The sequence below is a fragment of the Papaver somniferum genome, chromosome 11 (assembly GCF_003573695.1).
Source record: "Papaver somniferum cultivar HN1 chromosome 11, ASM357369v1, whole genome shotgun sequence".
Classification (NCBI taxonomy): Eukaryota; Viridiplantae; Streptophyta; class Magnoliopsida; order Ranunculales; family Papaveraceae; genus Papaver; species Papaver somniferum.
In genome coordinates, this window is record NC_039368.1 from 36,775,047 (window position 1) to 36,794,359 (window position 19,313).

The 19,313-nt window shown below is 35.4% G+C and overlaps 2 protein-coding genes across 3 annotated transcripts; both read right to left on the reverse strand.

Moving 5' to 3' along the window:
• Positions 1 to 414: 414 nt before the first annotated feature.
• Positions 415 to 3,684, reverse strand: LOC113321698 (ubiquitin carboxyl-terminal hydrolase 13-like). Of its 2 annotated transcripts, XM_026569600.1 has the most exons (5): positions 3,581 to 3,684; positions 1,752 to 2,369; positions 1,556 to 1,664; positions 922 to 977; positions 415 to 814 (listed from the first exon to the last, which is right to left on the reverse strand). In XM_026569600.1, the coding sequence occupies exons 3-5, from the start codon at positions 1,595 to 1,597 to the stop codon at positions 652 to 654; spliced, it is 261 nt and encodes an 86-aa protein (XP_026425385.1). In that variant the 5' UTR covers positions 1,598 to 1,664; positions 1,752 to 2,369; positions 3,581 to 3,684; the 3' UTR covers positions 415 to 651. The 2 variants fall into 2 exon arrangements, with proteins under 2 accessions (XP_026425385.1, XP_026425384.1); XM_026569599.1 differs by lacking the exons at positions 1,556 to 1,664; positions 1,752 to 2,369; positions 3,581 to 3,684 and adding an exon at positions 1,129 to 1,472.
• LOC113321697 (MADS-box transcription factor 51-like) lies at positions 2,757 to 3,891 on the reverse strand. The gene has a single exon (XM_026569598.1). The coding sequence runs from the start codon at positions 3,712 to 3,714 to the stop codon at positions 3,082 to 3,084; it is 633 nt and encodes a 210-aa protein (XP_026425383.1). The 5' UTR covers positions 3,715 to 3,891; the 3' UTR covers positions 2,757 to 3,081.
• Positions 3,892 to 19,313: the final 15,422 nt, after the last annotated feature.

The window sequence follows — 19,313 nt, forward strand, 5'->3', positions numbered from 1 at the left end:
AATCTTCACTGAACAAAACCCCAACAATATCAAGATATGGTAGGTTTTGGTAGTGACATTGAGACTAAATTCTTACTACCGAACACTTTTGGATCTCAGATAAACATAAACCAAGCAATCCCGAGGACCCATGTTCTTCTCCTCCCCTAGAATCCGTAAGAATGAAAACAGAAGAAATAGAATAAAGTAAGATGTTGGGCTTCACTAGATTGCAAAATATTTTAGAAGACAATCCAACAACAAACTGATCACTGTCCACCAAAAACAATGATTAAGGGACAAAAACTTTAGGAATATGAAATTTAGCTTGGAAGTCTAATTCAGTAAATGACAGTCTGCAAACATATCATTCAGAGTTCACTAGAAATTACAGCCAGAACAAACACGATTCAAGTAACTTACCAATGTGGAATATGTTCCTCACATCTTTTTTTGCATGATGAAAAGAAACATTCAGAGTTTTTAAACCTTGTAACACTGGTAGAGGGATGTCCAAGACTTCGAAATACAAAATATCAAATTTATGTCGATTGATAACCCTTTAAGGAAGTTTCAGCGGTGCGCTCAAATGTAATAGCTACTCTGATTTACAAGATTGAGCAAGCCTTAGAACACTAGGTTCAGAGTGATGAATTACCTGATTATGGTGAATCACATCTCAGACAAGTGGTCAAAACCTTGGTACTTAATGGCTTGAGCTATAGGTTGCTGCGAGTAACAGTTGTGAGGAGTAAGACTGATATTGGTTGGGTCATCCAAACCAAGATGTGGAGCAATTCTTTCCGTGACATAATCATAAGTAAATACCTTCGACCTTGATCATTTAAAAAAAAAAAAGAGGCACATAAGTTACTGCAAGAAAGAAATTAAAATAAAATAAAATAAGACAGCAATAGACATTTGGAACATGAAAGTACTTACAGCTCTAGAGAGAAATCATCTTCCTTCAGTTTCTCCAGATATTGGAAGCGTACAACCTAAAAAAGCAGAATAAACAATGTTTTCAATTATAACGTATCAATGTGCTCAAGCTTCTTCAACTGGGTTTATTTTCCTTGTCATAGTATAGTTGGACAAATTCCTACCATCTACATTTAACCACTACCAGAAAGTGTGAGTCACATATACCCGACGATTCATAACATATTTTAGAAAAGAAGGAACATGTGGATAACGGCATCGTGTCATACTATCGGCTGGGAAGGGGTTTCTGGAAACAAATAATGTCTCCATCGTCAAGCTGAAAGATGAAGACAAAAAGGCAATAAAAGCCAAAAATAGAAACAAAAATTAACAATGAGAAAGAAAAAAAAAATTGCACAGATTGATGATGCCATTAATATAAATCACTAGGATAGTGCGGAATGTGAATTCCTTGTATATGTGCTCACATGTAACTATGGGCTCAAATTTTATTTCCTAGCATCAAAAGATGAGGTCTTATCAGATGCTTGCATCACTAAATAACTAAAACTTGCATTTCTGGCTAGAGGATTACAGAACAAAAAACTAAGCACGCAAACAGGAGTCACAGAAATATAAAAGAAGAACAAACCTCAAAAAGTTTTATCTCTTCATCTGGAGATAATCCAGCCATCTCATTAAGCTTTCTAAGAATTTACATAGGCTTGCCACTTTCCTTCATAAAAAGTCTCCCCACATACCTTATATATAATAGAAGTGTTTCAAAACTCAAACGATGTCTGAAACTTATCTGATAAAAAAATGGCAACTCAAATCTCAATTCCTACCGCAGTTGTTCTTTTTGCGGATCATACAGTTTGAAGAAGAGGTATATCTTCTTGTGTTCTGTCAGGTGGAGGAATAGGATGTAATTCCTGTAGAGTTGTGCATAAGTCAGAATACTGAACAAGACAAGAATCATAATCAGGAAACTAATTCCCATATCTAAATTCCAAAACTAATCAGGTGGAGGGTTTTGTATGCGAAGTAGGTCTCAACAATAACATTAAGAACAGATAGAGTAGATTTTAGAGGGTAGGCATCAGTGAACGCGTTCAACTTCCCGGTATCAAGATGCATCACAAGTTTGGGTTCGTCAAACTGAATCCATGAAGCACCAGCTGCCTTCAATTCAGCAATAACTTCCCTCTAGGATTCACAACTCACATAACCAATTAGGTAAGAATCATAAGATGCACAAGGAAATATAGAAATGCATGAGTAAGTTTTCCTTACTTGTATGTAGACTGCAAGAATGCTTCCAAGAAGGGAGAGGTTTCCTTGTAGATTGGAAGAATGCTTCCAAGAAGGGAGAGGCAAGAGAAGGATTTCTCAGCATCCTTGGCAGATTTTGGTGGCAACAAGATTGCAGGGCCAACAAGGACTAGGACTGTGTCAATTCCAAGCTGTACAATAAAGCAACAAAACAGTTACTCATAATGACCAATAGCAGTACCATTGAAAGGCCCTAACAAAGTTTTAATGGTTATCGAAACACGATTTATTAGCAAAAACTTGAAGTTCCTGTTCTTAGGCATTACTAAACAGATTCAATATCAAAGAATAAACAGTGCAATTTATCAAGTACTGGCAACAACGGAACTTTGTATAAACAAAACCAAATACAAAATTGAAGTTCATGTTCATATGTTGCCACAAACTACATATTCAACAAAGAATAAGTACTTGGATTCTCACTTACTAATAACAATAAATCTTGGTACAAACAAAAATAAACATAAACAACCACTAAAAATAAACATAAACAACTAAACTTGAAGCTCCTGTTCTTATGTTGCTACAAATAGCAGATGCATTATCAAACAGAATCAATATCATAGAATAAACAGTGCAGTTTATCAACAGAACTTTGTATAAACAAAACGAACAACTAAATACTAAATCTAAATGCAACAAGATTGAAGTTCCTGTTCTTATGTTGCCACAAATTACACATGCAACAGAAGAATAAGTACATGGTTCTCACTTACTAATAACAATAAACTAAAAACAAAATTAAACAAAAACAACAACTAAGTACTAATCAATGAGCCTGTTCAATAACTTTAAATCCCATCTAACTCCTTCAAAAATTCAGTTCAGATTGACCTCTAATTATCAACAGACAGGCAACCAACTCTCATGATAATCTAAACCCTCAAATAACATTCCCGAATCATCAATAGAAGGCAACCAATTCTGAGCATCATCATAGCAATCTGATAATAACATTCCTAAATCATCCTCCATCAGAGAAGAATCCTCCTTCATCTTCTCTACAACAGTACAAGTAGTAGTTGTAGAAGTAGAGGTAGCAATATCAATTGGTTTTGCTGCTGCTGCTAGCAACTCTTGCTTTCTCTGTGCAACCTTCTCTTTCACATCAAGTAATTGATTTCTTACAGCCGTTAACATTTCAATACTATCAATTTCTTCTGGGTTTAGGTTATTCCACCAAAACCCATCATCAGAAACCCTAGCCGTCTCATCATCAGCAACTTTTTCTTCTTTAACATTAATGGTATTGCTTAACCTATAATTTAGATCATTCAAAGAAATAGAAGAAGAAGAAGAAGAAGAAAAAGTGTGGGGTTTACCACCAGGTGAGATTACTAACAGAGAAATATCAGCACCGGTAAGACGGCACAGATCAGCGGCTTTCTTGAATAGCCCTTGTCGTCTCTTAGTGAAGGAAACATTTCTCTTTTTTCTATCTTCAATCTTATGGATCTCAATCCTTCGCTTACCCATAATCACAATCAAGATTAAGCCCTAAATTGAAGATTTTGATGAAAAGGGGATGATACTGTAACAGCAGAGATGCTGTTGAGACAGGAAAGGAAAGTCTAATCTTTATAGAAACAGAGCGGGAAAGATTTGATGATACTGTAACTGCAGAGATGGTACAGGAAAGGAAACACTAGTGAATGAAGCTTTATAGAAAGAGATGATGATGACACAGGAAAGGAAACTCTAGTGAATGAGCGGGAAATAACGCGTTTTTTTTTGTTTGGGTGTTATTGTATATCCCAAAAACACTGGTGGTACCCCTTATCCTATTATTGGGGCCGAAAGAAAATAAAAAAGGGTCGTGAAATAGCAGTCTTGAGAAATCCATATCCTACTACTTTTGTTAATGGCTAAATATGCCCTCGATTTAATTAGTGCTAATGAAGGGGATTAACTAAATTAATTAAGATTAATGATTGAATTAGCTTAATGATTTGATTTATATTTTAAATTATTTTATTATTTTATTTTTGATTTAGATGAGAAGTAGAAAAAGGAGGAATTTTTTAGATTTTTTTTTGAAAACCTTAGAAGAATACGAGGAAGTATATGCTCAAACGAGAACACCTCTAACTTAACTCACATCACAATTTTGTTGCTTCTAATCGCGTAAAGTGCGTACAAAATTTGGATTTTTTTTCAGTATTTACATATCATGAAATCCTAACTGTAACACCAGTATATGGCCGGGAAAACATGACAACTTAGTTGTAGGTATGACATACAGCTGGGAAATGATGAACTCTCGGCCGTATGTATGACATACATACGGCTGGAAAATGAAAAATCCTAGCCGCGTATATGAGTTACAGCTGGAAAAAAACTATCGGGTATGATTAGCCATTCTGGTGGTGTTTTTATTCAGCTTGATGTTAGCAGAGATGCTGATATTTACTAATGGTTAATTTAGTTTTATCGTCAATAACTTATACATATGTGGAGGTGCTTTATATTTCTTGGTGGTTCAACTATTAATACTGGGTCCCTTAGGGATGGTAGGAAGAAGACATTATCAATTCACACCAACTGACGATGCTTCCTGGTGCAATGTTATTGTACCATTTATATGCTTTGCATGTTAGAGACTTCAATAATTCTTTGAGACGGAGGATGTGATTACGTTCAGGCTCTCCCAATAATTCAAAGAATCGTGAATCGTGTTCCCAAGCGTCGACAATTCCATTGTAAAGCGTGAATGTTTGAGAGGTGTATCCCTTTGGAAGGGGGACCCTATGTACATCATGAGGATTGGCAGGCTGGTGACGGTGGACAGAAGATGATCCTTCTTTTCCACAGTTTTCCAAGAAACACTCCAAATCTTCATGAGTAATGAAGTTTGATTGTTCCTTTACTGGTGGATGATTTGTGACGTCACAGACTTCCTCGTCTTTTAGAACATGGATCGTGGAGGTTCCAAGGTCATCGGTTGTGGAAGTTTCCTTAGCTTTTTATTTCTGATGTTGTCGTTGATCAGATGATAATTATATTGTCAAGGTCTTCATATAAGTGAGAAGTTCCTTATGCATTGCAGCCATATCTCCTTGTCTTGGCAAGAGTTTCTTGCGTCTGCATATATAAGATCAGTTATGGTGGGATGATCATTCATGACTTTCCCAGGAGCCCAAAAGAAGAAGGAATTGTTAACAGTGCCGGTATTAGTGCTGGTATTGACACCAGTATTATTTGCAAGAGGGGTGGTATCAGCAGCACTATTGTTGGAAATGAAATAGGTGACAAGAGTACCACCATTATTTCTAATGCTAGCAGCGTTTGGGTTAGGGTTGGGATTGGTAACTGAGCCTCATCTAAGATCAACATTTTTGAAGAATTTTTTTTTACAATCGAGAAACTAATCTCCCACTGTGATCGCCAATCTTTTTGCGAGTAAAAACGTCTTACTGGTTGAAAGGTAAAATGATGGAGTAGACAGATGTTAAACGGAGCGAATCGTCTAAACCTTTAAACATATGCATTACTCGGGAGTGTATTGAGTTCGACAGATTAATCTGTAGGACTCTGGATAAACCAAAAAATGGTCGTTCCATATTCTATTCGTTCACAAAGGCTGAAAAGGGTCGATCTGTAGGGGGAAGCTGAGAATGTGTTGAGATCAATAATAATTAATTGTGGATGATGTGTTGAACTTCTTTTGAAGCTGATTTCTCTTTGTTAGACCAAGAAAAAGCTTTCGTGTATATTTTGATAAGTTGTGGTGTGACTTATCTTATCATAGGTTCAGGAACTGTTTTGTAGCAGAGGTAGTTAACACATTGATCTCCAGTAAGTGGTGACGGTTGAAAAGGAATGGAATAGTAGAAAAGTGGGAAAACCATGGTTGAACCAGTTCCACTTTGCAAGGGAGACTTGGTTGATTGTCAGGTCATTACTCTATTTACTCCTCCAACTGCCGGCACGACTTATTCACTTCCTCATCGTGGATGTATTGCTACATCACATTGTTGTAGACCGCCAGACTAAAATCCTGGTGAATATCCCCCATATGACATGATTAATGTCTCATGTGAAGTCTGCTTTACAAATGTGTATTTATTCGGTCAATCGTTGACCTAGCTAGACTTCCAGTCTTAGCAATGAGTCAAGCATGATTCTCCGTGATGAATGAGGCATGAAGCATAAGATATCTTCTGAGACATCAATGATGCTTTGTAGATCATAAACTTTGAGTCTGGTGAATTATTAATGATTGTGACGTATCATTATGTCATCTGAGGTGGCAATGACATTTGAATGATTTGGTTTGATAAGCATAAGTGTGATGAGATTGTCGGATCGATCATAAACCAATGTATATTTTGATTTTTTTCAAGCATTTCATAGGAAGTCGTATGAAGATGAATAATGCTGATGTTAGCAGTAGAATATTCATCCTCGATCTATCATATTCTGAATAATTCGAATGAAATAGCAGAGAGAATATATTGTTAAAAAATTAGTAGACAACCCAATAAAATATTGATTGATAGACCAATGAGATATTTGATAGTCGGATAATGTAAAATAGCTCAGAGCAATTGAATGTTGATAGTTGAATCAATATGAAATATTTCTTTTTAGAGCAATTGAATATTGATAGTTGAATCAATATGAAAACATATTGCTTCACAGAGCAATTGGATATTGATAGTTGAATCAATATGGAAATGTTGCTTCACAAAGCAATTGAATATTGGTAGTTGAATTAATATGGAAAATATCGTTTCGCAGAACAATTGAATATTGATAGTTGAATAAATATGAATAAATATTGCTTCCATAGCAATTGAATATTGATAGTTGAATATATAAAGTATTTAATTAAAATATTGGTAGTTGTATCAATATAGTTGGTTAACCTATTGGTAGTTGTACCGATGATTGGTGTTTGAACCAATTAAAATTAGCTCTGTGTAACATTAGGTGTACATCCTAATTAAATAGAGAGGGACTGGCCATTGCCCATTGGCGGTGGTGGGACCGGCTAGGCGGTGTATGGATGACAGTTCAAGTGGTGTAATGAGGATAAAACAAACTGATTGTGAATGATTAATTAAATGGTGAGCAAAGACCAATTTAATGATTTATGGAGGAACTGACGATTGGTGGCAAAGGGGACCAACCAGAGACTAGCGATGGTGGTGATTGCGGGCCATTCCTGAGTGTTTTGGACTTTTTGGCGGTCCTACAAGCATTCATTTGGTATTTTCAAATGAGTTTAATCTTGACTGAAACACTTAACTATGTCCTTCGAAAACCAAGTAGGATTTTGCTTTCTAGGAATTACTGGTTAATCCAGTTGTGGAAATCCATTTAATGGCTGATCCACCCATACAAATGGGTTTACTCGCTGGTCCAAAAACATGTTTTTGGACTAGATTGTTTACTCTCTAGTCCAACACATGTGCATGTCGCTAGTGTTTTTTTTTTTTTTCGATTTTACCCTGCTGCAACGACATATCAGATGAGAAAATCAAAATTGAGCTCTGATTTTTCTTCTTTCGCTCAAATCAAAATTGTTAGAGCATAGCTTGGTTGAACTCACCAAGCGTTGATATGTCAAGTTTGGTTGTAATATTTTAGTATCAAAACTCATTTAGAGTCGCTTGATTAAATACTAAAGTCAACTTCGTTTAGGTTAGAATAGAAAGTCTAGGAATGCTGAGACATACAAGTATTACTCCGAAGACCGAAAGAATGTGAATAAGTAACGAACTACAACGACGATATCATCCTTTCTCTTGAGGTTAGTAATATTGACTTGAACTGTTTCATTCCTAACGTATCTTTCAAGTCGTGATATATTGAAAACACAACTACGAAGCTGTATATAATGTACATATTGTATAATACTCCAGTGATGTGACATGATCATAGAAGTATGATCATAGTATTAGGGAATTAGACTATGAAGTATAACGCATATCTTTTGAACTTCGTAGATATGACATCGACATAATCTTATATATATTGTTATGATTATGTGAATGGGTTATGGTGAAGATTTCATCCTAAGAAACAATGTATTACATTCTTTTAAAAGAATTACGTTCATGAACTTGTTTCATGAATCGAAAGGGAAATCATTAGGCTTATTGGTCCGGCTATTCATTGTAAATCTTTGGATTACCAATATGTATGAGATGGTAGAACCGATCTTAACTTATGTTATGTATCTTGGTATAACTAATCACAATTCCTGACTTATGATTTGGTATGATGTTATGTACCAAGATGTGCATAACAAGATTGGATGGATAAATTGAGGATAAACCTCTCTTGATTCTCACAAATCAAGCCTATTTGGTTCACCGGGAACACAGCCTGAAAAACAAATGTTCTGATTGATTAATAATTCCATAACCCTAACTATTACAGGAATTTCATCTTATAAAGCTAGACCCTTACTATTAGATCCAACGGCTACAATGCCACCAGATGGTTATATCTCAACCGAACAGTACATCTCACTACTAATTACCACTCCTAACTATACTAAATACTACCATTATTACTAAGAACATACACACATAGGATATGGGCACTCCCTTACCATACCGGGTACATGACATTCCACTCCCCTAAAAAACATCCTTGTCCTCAAGGATGAAGGTCTAGGTTAAGGATCACAAGATAATATTCGGGTGAACAGGCACTCCCTTACCATACCGGGTACATAACATGAGCCCACTGCGAGTAAATGCCCTGGCAGGACTTTTAAGTACTTCATTTCCATGCCCAGCAGAAACTGATCTCCCTAGTATTTGACGTCCAAAAGTAAAAAGGCCCACTATCCCCAAAATCTCCAGCATGAAGAGGCACACACAAAAGCACCCCTTGAAACTGCAATAGTTGCTTGCGAAGTAGCTTCAATGTAAGCCCTCACCACCTCTGCCATATGGACAGTGTTGCATGATAAAACCTTGTACATGGTACAATTTCCGTAAGAGGATTGTTCATTACGTCTATTTCCATTTCTTCAGGACCCCCTCTTTGGTATCTTGCTCGATTGCAGAATGGTACACACGAGTCTTGGCTCTTAGTGTTTTGCTTGATCTTGAAAGGAGCTGCAATAACTATCCGGAGATAATCCAGTCGTTGTTGGTACCACAACCCCCACTCATGACTTAAAAGAAATTTACCCCTATCAAATACAAATAAACTAGGGAATTCCATAAACTTAGCAAAGTTGTTTGGTGTTCTTAGTAGTAACGTTGTATTGAGAAGAGATGGAGTGAGGAAGATCAGAAATAAACTGAATTCCATACAAAATATTGTATGTCTTTTACTAACCCATTCTGTTGTTTTCTCAACCGTATAATCTTGTAGGACCTCAAACACCACTGAAATCTGAGATGCAGTATCCCATTGGAGCATTGTACACGTCGTTGAGGTAAAACTATCAGCAACCCAACTAACATATCTCACACTCCACAACCCAGGTGGAACCAATCTGAACTTCCACCTCAAATATCCTACCCACAATAACATTTTAAGAAGTTGAAATACCACGACTAAGGTCTGAGTTCCCAGTATGATACCCACTGGCATCATAAAAATGTTGTAGATATTAGGGACAAGGAATAAGTAACTGAATCTCGAGAATTGTGAAAAATCTCTCACACTTTGGAGACCTGATAAAATGAGCATCGATAGTGGAACCCTTGGATGAGTATTGGCAGCATAATTGTATGCCCGTGTTCAACAACACGAACCCCAAACAATTTACCAAGTAGAACATAATCTTCTCGTCTAGCAAATATAAGCATTAAGAACTTATAGGAATCCACTGCAGCAGAAGGAAGAACTTTATCATCTTCCGCACAAGTCAAACTCCACAGTGTAATGTGACAAGAAAATTTCTAAGCACCAGTTGAAGTCCAGACTGGTATGTGAGCTCCCTCACTTTTGACGACATACATTAAGCACATAAGATGAACTGCAAGCACCTCAAAGCATTTACATGGTAGCTGTAAGAAATTTTTTTCTTCCCCCTTAATTTCAAGCACTGGAGCATACCAGTTATGTGCCTTGATAATGCTCACCATTCTAGCCAACAAGAAAATCAAAATTCTATTTCTCGTCGACAAATCAACAACTGATTTCCATTCACCACCAATTTCAACCACATAGACAAATCCAAGACTCAATGAATTCAGAAAATGAAGTTTAGACGGATACTCATTGTATATTTATAGTAATACAAACCCAAGAAGAACCTTCATGGGAGGAGTAAATGGAACAAAGCCACATTCATATTCTCCAACATGATTAGAAAACATTGTAATACCATCCGATTCTTTGCCACGATCAAATACTTTACCCATTTTGAGCTTCCATATAAAAGTTTCTCCAACAACACTCAAATTCACACTCTCAGACATTATATCAAATATATTACACTCATCTAGACATGCACCCTCCTTAATACACAAACGCACAATCAAATGGATATACCGGAAATCTAATTGGTACCCCAAACTTGAAGTCCATGGAACAATTAATCTCGCATTTGAATTGAAAGAAATAGAGATACGTTTACCTCGATCAAATAGACTTCGGAAATAGTCATAAACAAGGGCAAGGTATTCCTTACCAAGTAGTTTGTTGTGAATAATGAAGAAATAATCCTTCAAGCTTTCAAGTTCAGCACAACTAGCCTCATCAATTGTAACCTGACTTATCTTGACGAAAGCATTTGTAATCTTTGCATCTTCATCAACTTGAGAATTTACACTATCAAATAAATCCTCCTTGTCCTTATCAGCGGCGGTAGAAATCGATCGAACTCTCTGAGATTCAACCTGATTGAGAACTGGAGAAACAAAACTTAACGGAATCGAAGTAGGAGTTGATTTTTCTTCTTTAGAAGTATCAACACATAAATCTTGAGCAACCGATTCACTGATTAGGTCACAAAGTCCGGTTGATTTAGTAGATTCTCCTTCATCAGATGAGAACCCACCACCATCATTAGCAAGACCACTATAATTATCCAGAGCTCCACTATGTTCACCGGGGTGGAAATTTCTTGTTGAAAAGAAATTCTCCATCTGAGATTTCATCATATTCTGTAAATTCAGCATCTGTGAATCAAGATTAGCTTTCAGCTTGCTTTCAAATTCATCTTTGGTCAGCATCGAATCGAGTTGAAGTTGAATTTCATCGAGCTGAGCATGTTGTCTATTAGTTGTATCAGATAGTTGTTTACAAGTTTGAGCAACCATGGCGAGAAAAAAAAATTATGCTCGAATTTGTTGCGTGGGATAGGAAAGAACATCTCTGATACCAATTGTTATGTACCAAGATGTACATAACAAGATTGGATGGATAAATTGAGGATAAACCTCTCTTGATTCTCACAAATCAAGCCTATCCGGTTCACTAGGAATACAACCTGAAGAACAAATGTTCTGATTGATTAATAATTCCATAACCCTAACTATTACAGGAATTTCAGCTTATACAACTAGACCCTTACTCTTAGATCCAACGGCTACAATGCCACCAGATGATTACATCTCAACCGACCGGTACAACTCACTACTAATTACCACTCCTAACTATACTAAATACTACCATTATTACTAAGAACAGACACATATAGGATATGGGCACTCCCTTACCATACCGGGTACATGACATATGACTTGTTTTATTAATTGGTGTAACCAATACTAAGTAATCACCATGTGATAATATGATCGATCCTAGTAATTGGTGTGACCGGTCATGAGTATGTGTAACCTATCCTTGTAATTGGTGTACCTGGTCCTGGTAACTAGTGTAACATACTTTGAACACGAGCAGTAACTCTTATCATTTATTGTTCAAAAATATTCTTTAGTACTCAAGGTGATCATGTGCCAAAATAAATTAAGAATCTTTTAATTAAGGTTTTTGGTTTTTTTTTTTTTAATTATCAGCAATTAATGCATATCTCTAAAGAATAAAAATTAGTATTGTGTATTTACTAATTGGAGATTTTCTATTGACAGATTTCGGAAATATTGGACAAGCATTTATTGGAACTATGAAAACCAAATTTTTTCATTCATTGCATATCTTGAGAATACTTTCGGTTTTGGAAACTCCTTGGTGTCCAAACATCCTTGGTCTATAAATACCTAAGTTTGCATTTCTAGCAAACTATCCTAAGATCTATGCAAACTTCATTTTTTGTTGTTTCTAGTGGAGCCGTCTATTCAGAGAGGAAAGTATCTTAATTATATGAATCTCTTACGACCGCTCGTTTAAACACTTCTGTGGGATCAAGAAGCTCTACGAGTACCGTTGGTGGGAAACTGGATAATTGCATTTTTATTAGTTTTGGATTGATTTGATTGACTAACAGTTGTTGAAACTTTGATTGCACCTAGTTTGTTTATTCTCGAGAATCATCTCTTCTAATATAATATTCACTCAAACTAGATCGAAGTATCGACGGGATCTTTAGAACTGTTGTTAGATCTAAAGACATCTTGTGATAATCCATTGTTAACAGACTCCGTTTTGTGCGTGATTGATCACAAGATATTCAAGTGGTGTTGTGCAGGTTATTTATGATTAAAGAATATTTGAAGACGAAGAAGATTTCTTATTGGTCTTCGCATCTTCTGAATTTTGTGCACAAACCTTGATCGGCTGGGATCCAACTAGAATCGGATTTATTCGATTGATTAGTTGCGTGAGATCGACATCTTCAATATATCTCTTTGAGATTATTTTGATTGAGTGCAAATCATGACTACTTCGGTGGTTAAACTTAGATTAATCTAACCAGACAAAGAAGTTTATTAGATTAAACGGAAGAGCCTTTGTCAACGACTCATATATATCTTGTAGCAAAGATTGATTAGAGTGGTTACCAAATAGATTCTACCTTTGGTGTTTGGAATACGATCTAAAGGACTTGTTATTCGCATGCGTGACTCTAGAAGTCGAAGGCGCATGGATACTGAAGGAACTAAGTAGCTAGGGGTAGTCTGCTTGGTCTCAAATATACGAAGTTGGTTTAAATTTTGTATAGCGGCTTAATTATAAGAGTATTCAAAATTGGACTAGGTCCCCGGGTTTTTCTGCATTTGTGGATTCCTCGTTAACAAAATCTTGTTGTGTATATTACTTTGATTTCCGCATTATAATTGTTTATTATAATAAATTAAAATACACATATATGTTAACTTCGCATTACTTGATAGTGATCCTATAGAGTTTGGTTATTACCGAACCTATTATCAAGTAATATACTTTGTCGTTATATTGTCTCGATTTTGTATCTATAGTCATTCACACAAGTTATCTTGTTGTCTTATTGTCTCGATTTCGTATCCATAGATGATGACACGAAGTGTGAACCGAATTGTCATATTGTCTCGAATCTATCCATAGAGGACCACTTTCGGTAAGGACTTATAGTTCGAAAAAAAAATGTGGTGTATTTGGGTACCCTCGTAGTTTCACAATTAGATCTTTGAAAATCAAAATCAAAATCAAAATCAAAATCATCTTTTATATCTCAATTACCTTATATCTAAATCTTCAATCTAAATCTCTAGCTCAGATTCACCAATTTAGGTTTTTATTAATGTTTATTAAACTAATCCAAAATCGATTAAGAAGAAGGAGATCGAGAGCATATTCATGCAGAAGAAGAAGAATATATAATTCCATTAATAGATCAGCAAAGAAAAAGAATAAAGAGATATAAATTTAATTAATTTTGGGATTCTAAACTTTTTAATCTTTTTTATCATCTGAATCTGTTATTCAATATTGAAGATGAAGGTTGTCCATTCAAAACGATATGATTTAGTTGATTAAAGTGACGATTAATCCTCCTTTCGTCTCCGGTTAGTTTTGATTTATAGATTTTGTTAATTTTAATTTTTAACAAATATTTTTGGTTTTTATTTTTTCAATGTTATTGTAGGTTCGTATAAAAAAATTGGAGATTTTATATGATCTTACAATAACCCAAAATTATTATTTTTTGGTACATATTTTCATTGAGTGCATATTAATATGTACTGTTGAATCATAAATTTTTTCCTTCATCTACTCTATATGTACAATTAGATAAATATGTACTATTTGATCATCTACTCTTTATTCTTTGTACTTTTTTTCCTTGGGTACATATTTTCCTTTAATACATATCAATATGTACTGTTGGATAAATATGTACTTTTGGATGAACGTGCGATTGGAGGATACTTGAACTAATTGGGGATATAAATTACTTCCCCCAACCAATAGTGTCTGCTAAGAGGTGTTTTGGGGACAAAAATACTAAAATACCCTTCCCTCAAAATAAAAATTTAAAATAAAAAAAATAAAATCATATCCCCCATTTCCATCTTCACTGCCGGCATTCTCATTAGGATTAGGGATTTGAAACCTAAATATTCCTCACTTTGAAAACGATTTTTTTTTTACATTCAGAAGTGATGAAGACCATGCCGGTAGTGATGAAGACCATGCCGGAAGTGATGAAGACCATGCCGGTAGTGATGAAGACCATGTTGGAAATATTTTTTTTACATCGCCGGAAGTGATGAAGATCATGCCGGAATTGATGAAGACCATGCCCAAAAAATGGTGTCGGCATGCTTGGTAACTAACATTCAATGCCGTAATTAAATGCCGGCATGCTCGATAGAAATCTATCAATGCCGATAGTCAAGTGAAAAAAAATTCAAATTTCTGGATACTTTACATCACGTGCCGGCAAATAAATTTAAGCAACATACTATGCTGTTAGCAGTACTGGCATGCTCGAGAATTAACTAACCGTGCCAGCAGTGGACTAACCGTGCCGGCAGTGGCAAACATTTATGAAAATTTCCAACAAATGCCGGCATGGATGGACGACCAGCAACAACGCTGGCACACTGCCCGCCTGCCATTCAAAATGGGGGATATTTTAGGCCGGCATGGACATAATATGAATACCATGCCGGTAATGGTGCTGCCGGCATTGTATTCATACTACGTCCATGCCGGCACCGAGCTATTTCAGCTGCAACAATGGTGGATTCAAAAAAAAAAAATCAATTTTCAACACATTGGCACCTTTACCTGAGTATTTAATTGGGGGTGCTTGTATGTTGAACTAGTTTACTCTCTTGGGTTGGTTCTTTAAAAAACTCTCCATGCTCATAAAAATCATGATCTAAAGGTGTTGGATCCACAAATACTTGCAGTTGTGAGTTGTTGTCATTAGCAGAAGATTGAATATATGCTTCTTGTTGTAGTTGAGCTAAAGATTCAGTAGCAATTCTATCTTCACAATCATCCTCCATCTCCTTCTACTCTCACCCCACTCACCCAAATACAAATAAAAATACACACTAATCATTTATCAAATAATCTTATGATTTTACTAATTATAATTAAGCATTAATCTTGATTAATGAGGGTTAGGTTAGGTATTAGGTAAAATACTTAGATAAGGGGTGACCCTGATTTGATATTTGGATCCAGTTTTTGTCATTTTCCTTTATCCCCTAATTAGTTTAAGTATCCCCCAATTGCGCGTTCTTTTGGATCATGTACTCTTTTTCCTTCGATACATATTTTCCATGAGTACATATCAATATGTATTGTTGAATCATACTTTTTCCTTCAATACATATTTTCTTTTGGTACATATCAATATGTATTGTTGATCAATATGTACAGTTGGATCATCTACTATTTTTCTACTTGTACTCTCTTCTTCTACTGTAGTATTTGTGTATTCTTTGTATTCTTCAATCTTGTTCTTGCTAGGATTCACCAAATGTAGATTTCTCCATGGTTTTAGTAAAATCTGGTTTTCTTCAATCTTTTTCAGTAGAAATCAGGTCTGAAAAAGCGGGGGTATAACAACCACACCCAATAATTCATTCAGCAATATATATGGACTAAACTCCAATAGAATTCCAAGAGCACCAACTTAAAAGTGAGACTCAATTAATAAATATATCAAAGAACTTTATCTCTCTTTCTCAATACAATCATAAAATCGAACAAATAGAAACCTGTGAGCCCGATTGATATGAGAAATAACTTGGACGGTACCAAATACCAATGCCAAGTGTCAATCAAGTTATATCCAATAATCAAGGTCGGATTTATCAACTGATTGAACTATGCACAACCTGTGATATTTCAATTAAATAAACAAATATAATGCGAAAAAGAAATAACACAAACACCAGAAATTTTGTTAACGAGGAACCCGCAAATGCAGAAAAACCTTGGGACCTAGTCCAACTTTGAACACCACACTATATGAAGCCGATACAGACACTATCCTACTACAAGTTAACTTCGGACTGGAATGTAGTTGAGCCCTAACCAAGTCTCACACTGATTAAGGTATACTCGCGTTCCTTACGCCTCTAGAACCACGTCGGATTCTGCGCACTTGATTCTCTTAGCTGATCTCACCAACAACTAAGAATTGCTATGACCCAAAGTCGAAGACTTATAAACAAATATGTCTCCCACAGGAATCAAGTGCGTAGAGTCCTGCTGGAATTCAGAGACGTAAGGAACGCGATTGTACCTTAAATGGTGTGAGACTTAGTTAAGGATCAACTACATTCCAGTCCGAAGTTAACTTGTAGTAGGCTAGTGTCTGTAGCGGCTTAATACATTGTGGTGTTCAAAACTGGATTAGGTCCCTGGGTTTTTCTGCATTTGCGGTTTCCTCGTTAACAAAACTTCTGGTGTCTGTGTTATTTCTTTTCCGAATTATATTTTTATATAATTGAAATATCACATGTTGTGCGTAGTTCAATCAATTGGTAAATCCGACCTTCGGTTGTTGGATCTAGGACATTGGTTTTTGATACCATCCAAGTTATTCTCATACCAATCAGTTCACGAATTTCATCCTGTTGATTTTCTGATTGATTTGAGAAAGAGATATAACTCTTGGATATCTTTCCTTGATTGAGTTTGACTGTCTAGTTGATTCTCTTGGAATTATATTGGAGTTAGTCCATGTAGATTGTGAAAAGATGAGGGTACCCAAATATACCACAATCTTAACTTTTCCACCTATAAGTCCTCTTGCCGAAAGTGATTGTCTATGGACTGAGTCGATACAATACAACGAATCGGTATTCACACTTTGTGTGATCGTCTATGGATACGAGATCGAGACAATACAACAATCAAAGTGTGATTACTTGATAATAGGTTTGGACTTAACCAAACTCTATAGGATCACTATCAAGTAATACGGAGTTAACGTTTGTGTAATTTACTTTAAATTATAATAACAACAATTATAATTGCGGAAAACAAAAGTAAATGACACTGCAAGATTTTGTTAATAAGGAAACCGTAAATGCAGAAAAACCCCGGGACCTAATCTAAAATTGAATACTCTCAGAATTAAGCCGCTATACAAAATCATACTAACTTCGTATAGTTGAGACCAAGAAACTAAACCTATTGTTCACCTAGTTTCTTCAGTATCCTGCGCTTCCGACATTCAATAAGTGCACGCACTAGAACAATTCTTTTGGTTCGTATTCCAAACAGTAAAGGAATAACAAATCTGTTCGGTAACAACTCTATTCAATCTCAGTGATATAAGTTAGACAAAGGCTCTTCTGTTTAATCTAATAAACTCTTTTGTCTGGTTTAGATCAATCTATCCAATAACTACCAAAGTAGCAGAGTTTAGATTATGCAATAGGATCTATCAAGATGCTAAATACTGATGACGATCTATGCAACTAATCAATCAAATCTATCAAGGTCGCTCTTGTGTTTTATTGCCAAATCTTTGTGGGGAGTGCAGATGTGGAATATTGCAGGAGTTATCTTGTATCTTTATAAACTCCTTGATGAATACGCTAAGTTTGGACTATGTGAAATCATGGAAACAAATTTGATATTTTCTATTTTACTCATGAATTATCTCTTTGAGAATTTCATTATGATCCCGTAGTTTTCGTACCTTTGCCAATTTATATTGACAAAGGGGGAGAATTATTTGGTAGTTCACACTGCATACATATGGTTTACAAATCATTATGTAAGGGTGAGTGGTTTTCATTGTGTGATAAAGTATTGACTAAGGGGGAGTGATACTTATCATTGTAGTATTATTGTCAAAGTGGTGATGCAATTGGACTTTGATGTTGTGTAATAATACTATGACACTGTATAACAATAAGAAAACATCTTGTTGATTATTTTTATGGCTACGGATCTTCAACAACAATGATGTTGAGTTTAACACATTCAGAATTGCTGGAGTACTTGCAGTAGCGAAGAATTCAAGGAATGTTGAAGAGCCAAGGAAATCAAGCATGATGGATGACAAGTTACAAAGTTTATTTATTTTGTAATTCATATGTATTGATAGTTTTTTCACTGAAATTGACAAAGGGGGAGATTGTTAGAGCATTGCTCGGTCGAACTCGCAAGCGTTTCTATCTCAAGCTTTTTCAAGTTTAGTTGATTAAAACTATAGTATTGATTTCTAGTCTACGTATAACTATGTATCGAATTAGGATAAAATGTGTAGTTGAGCTTTAGACTTCACGGCGTTCATCTATTGAAGACGAATATCTACTTAAGAGAGCTTGGAGGAACTTTGTAAACAAAAGGTATGTGGAAACTAAAACTTATCTATCACTCAGAAGTCTATTCTATTATATCTGCTAATAAGACTAAGTCGTATAGATATATAGACTTTTACATTATATACGTTTGATATTTTGAGTTGAGTTTAATTCAGTTATTTATTTCTCAAAATATGTGTTGGAAGCTTTTTGCTTTAACTATGTTCATCATTATTCCTGACGAGTTTAGTTGGAAACAATTTATTTGTTGGAAACTAAATATTAAGTCAAAACATGATCATGTGGAAATTTCCTTGAAACATCTTACATGATTTGTGTGAGACAATCATTTGATGTCGACTTGGAAAGTTTCATATTAATCACTCGATCAATTGAAAATTACTTGAAGCTAATAGTTTGTGTGAGACAACTATTGTCATCTTCGAAGGATGTTTCAATGATTGAAATGGGAGTTTAGGACAACTAACCATGTCT

Coding starts and splice junctions, on each gene's coding strand:
- LOC113321698 (XM_026569599.1), bottom strand. CDS start 1,233: ATGGAGACATTATTTGTTTCCAGAAACCCCTTCCCAGCCGATAGTATG. Junction 978..1,128: donor AATATGTTATGAATCGTCGG/GTATATGTGACT, acceptor CTGCTTTTTTAG/GTTGTACGCTTCCAATATCT. Junction 815..921: donor GATGATTTCTCTCTAGAGCT/GTAAGTACTTTC, acceptor TAAATGATCAAG/GTCGAAGGTATTTACTTATG.
- LOC113321697 (XM_026569598.1), bottom strand. CDS start 3,714: ATGGGTAAGCGAAGGATTGAGATCCATAAGATTGAAGATAGAAAAAAG.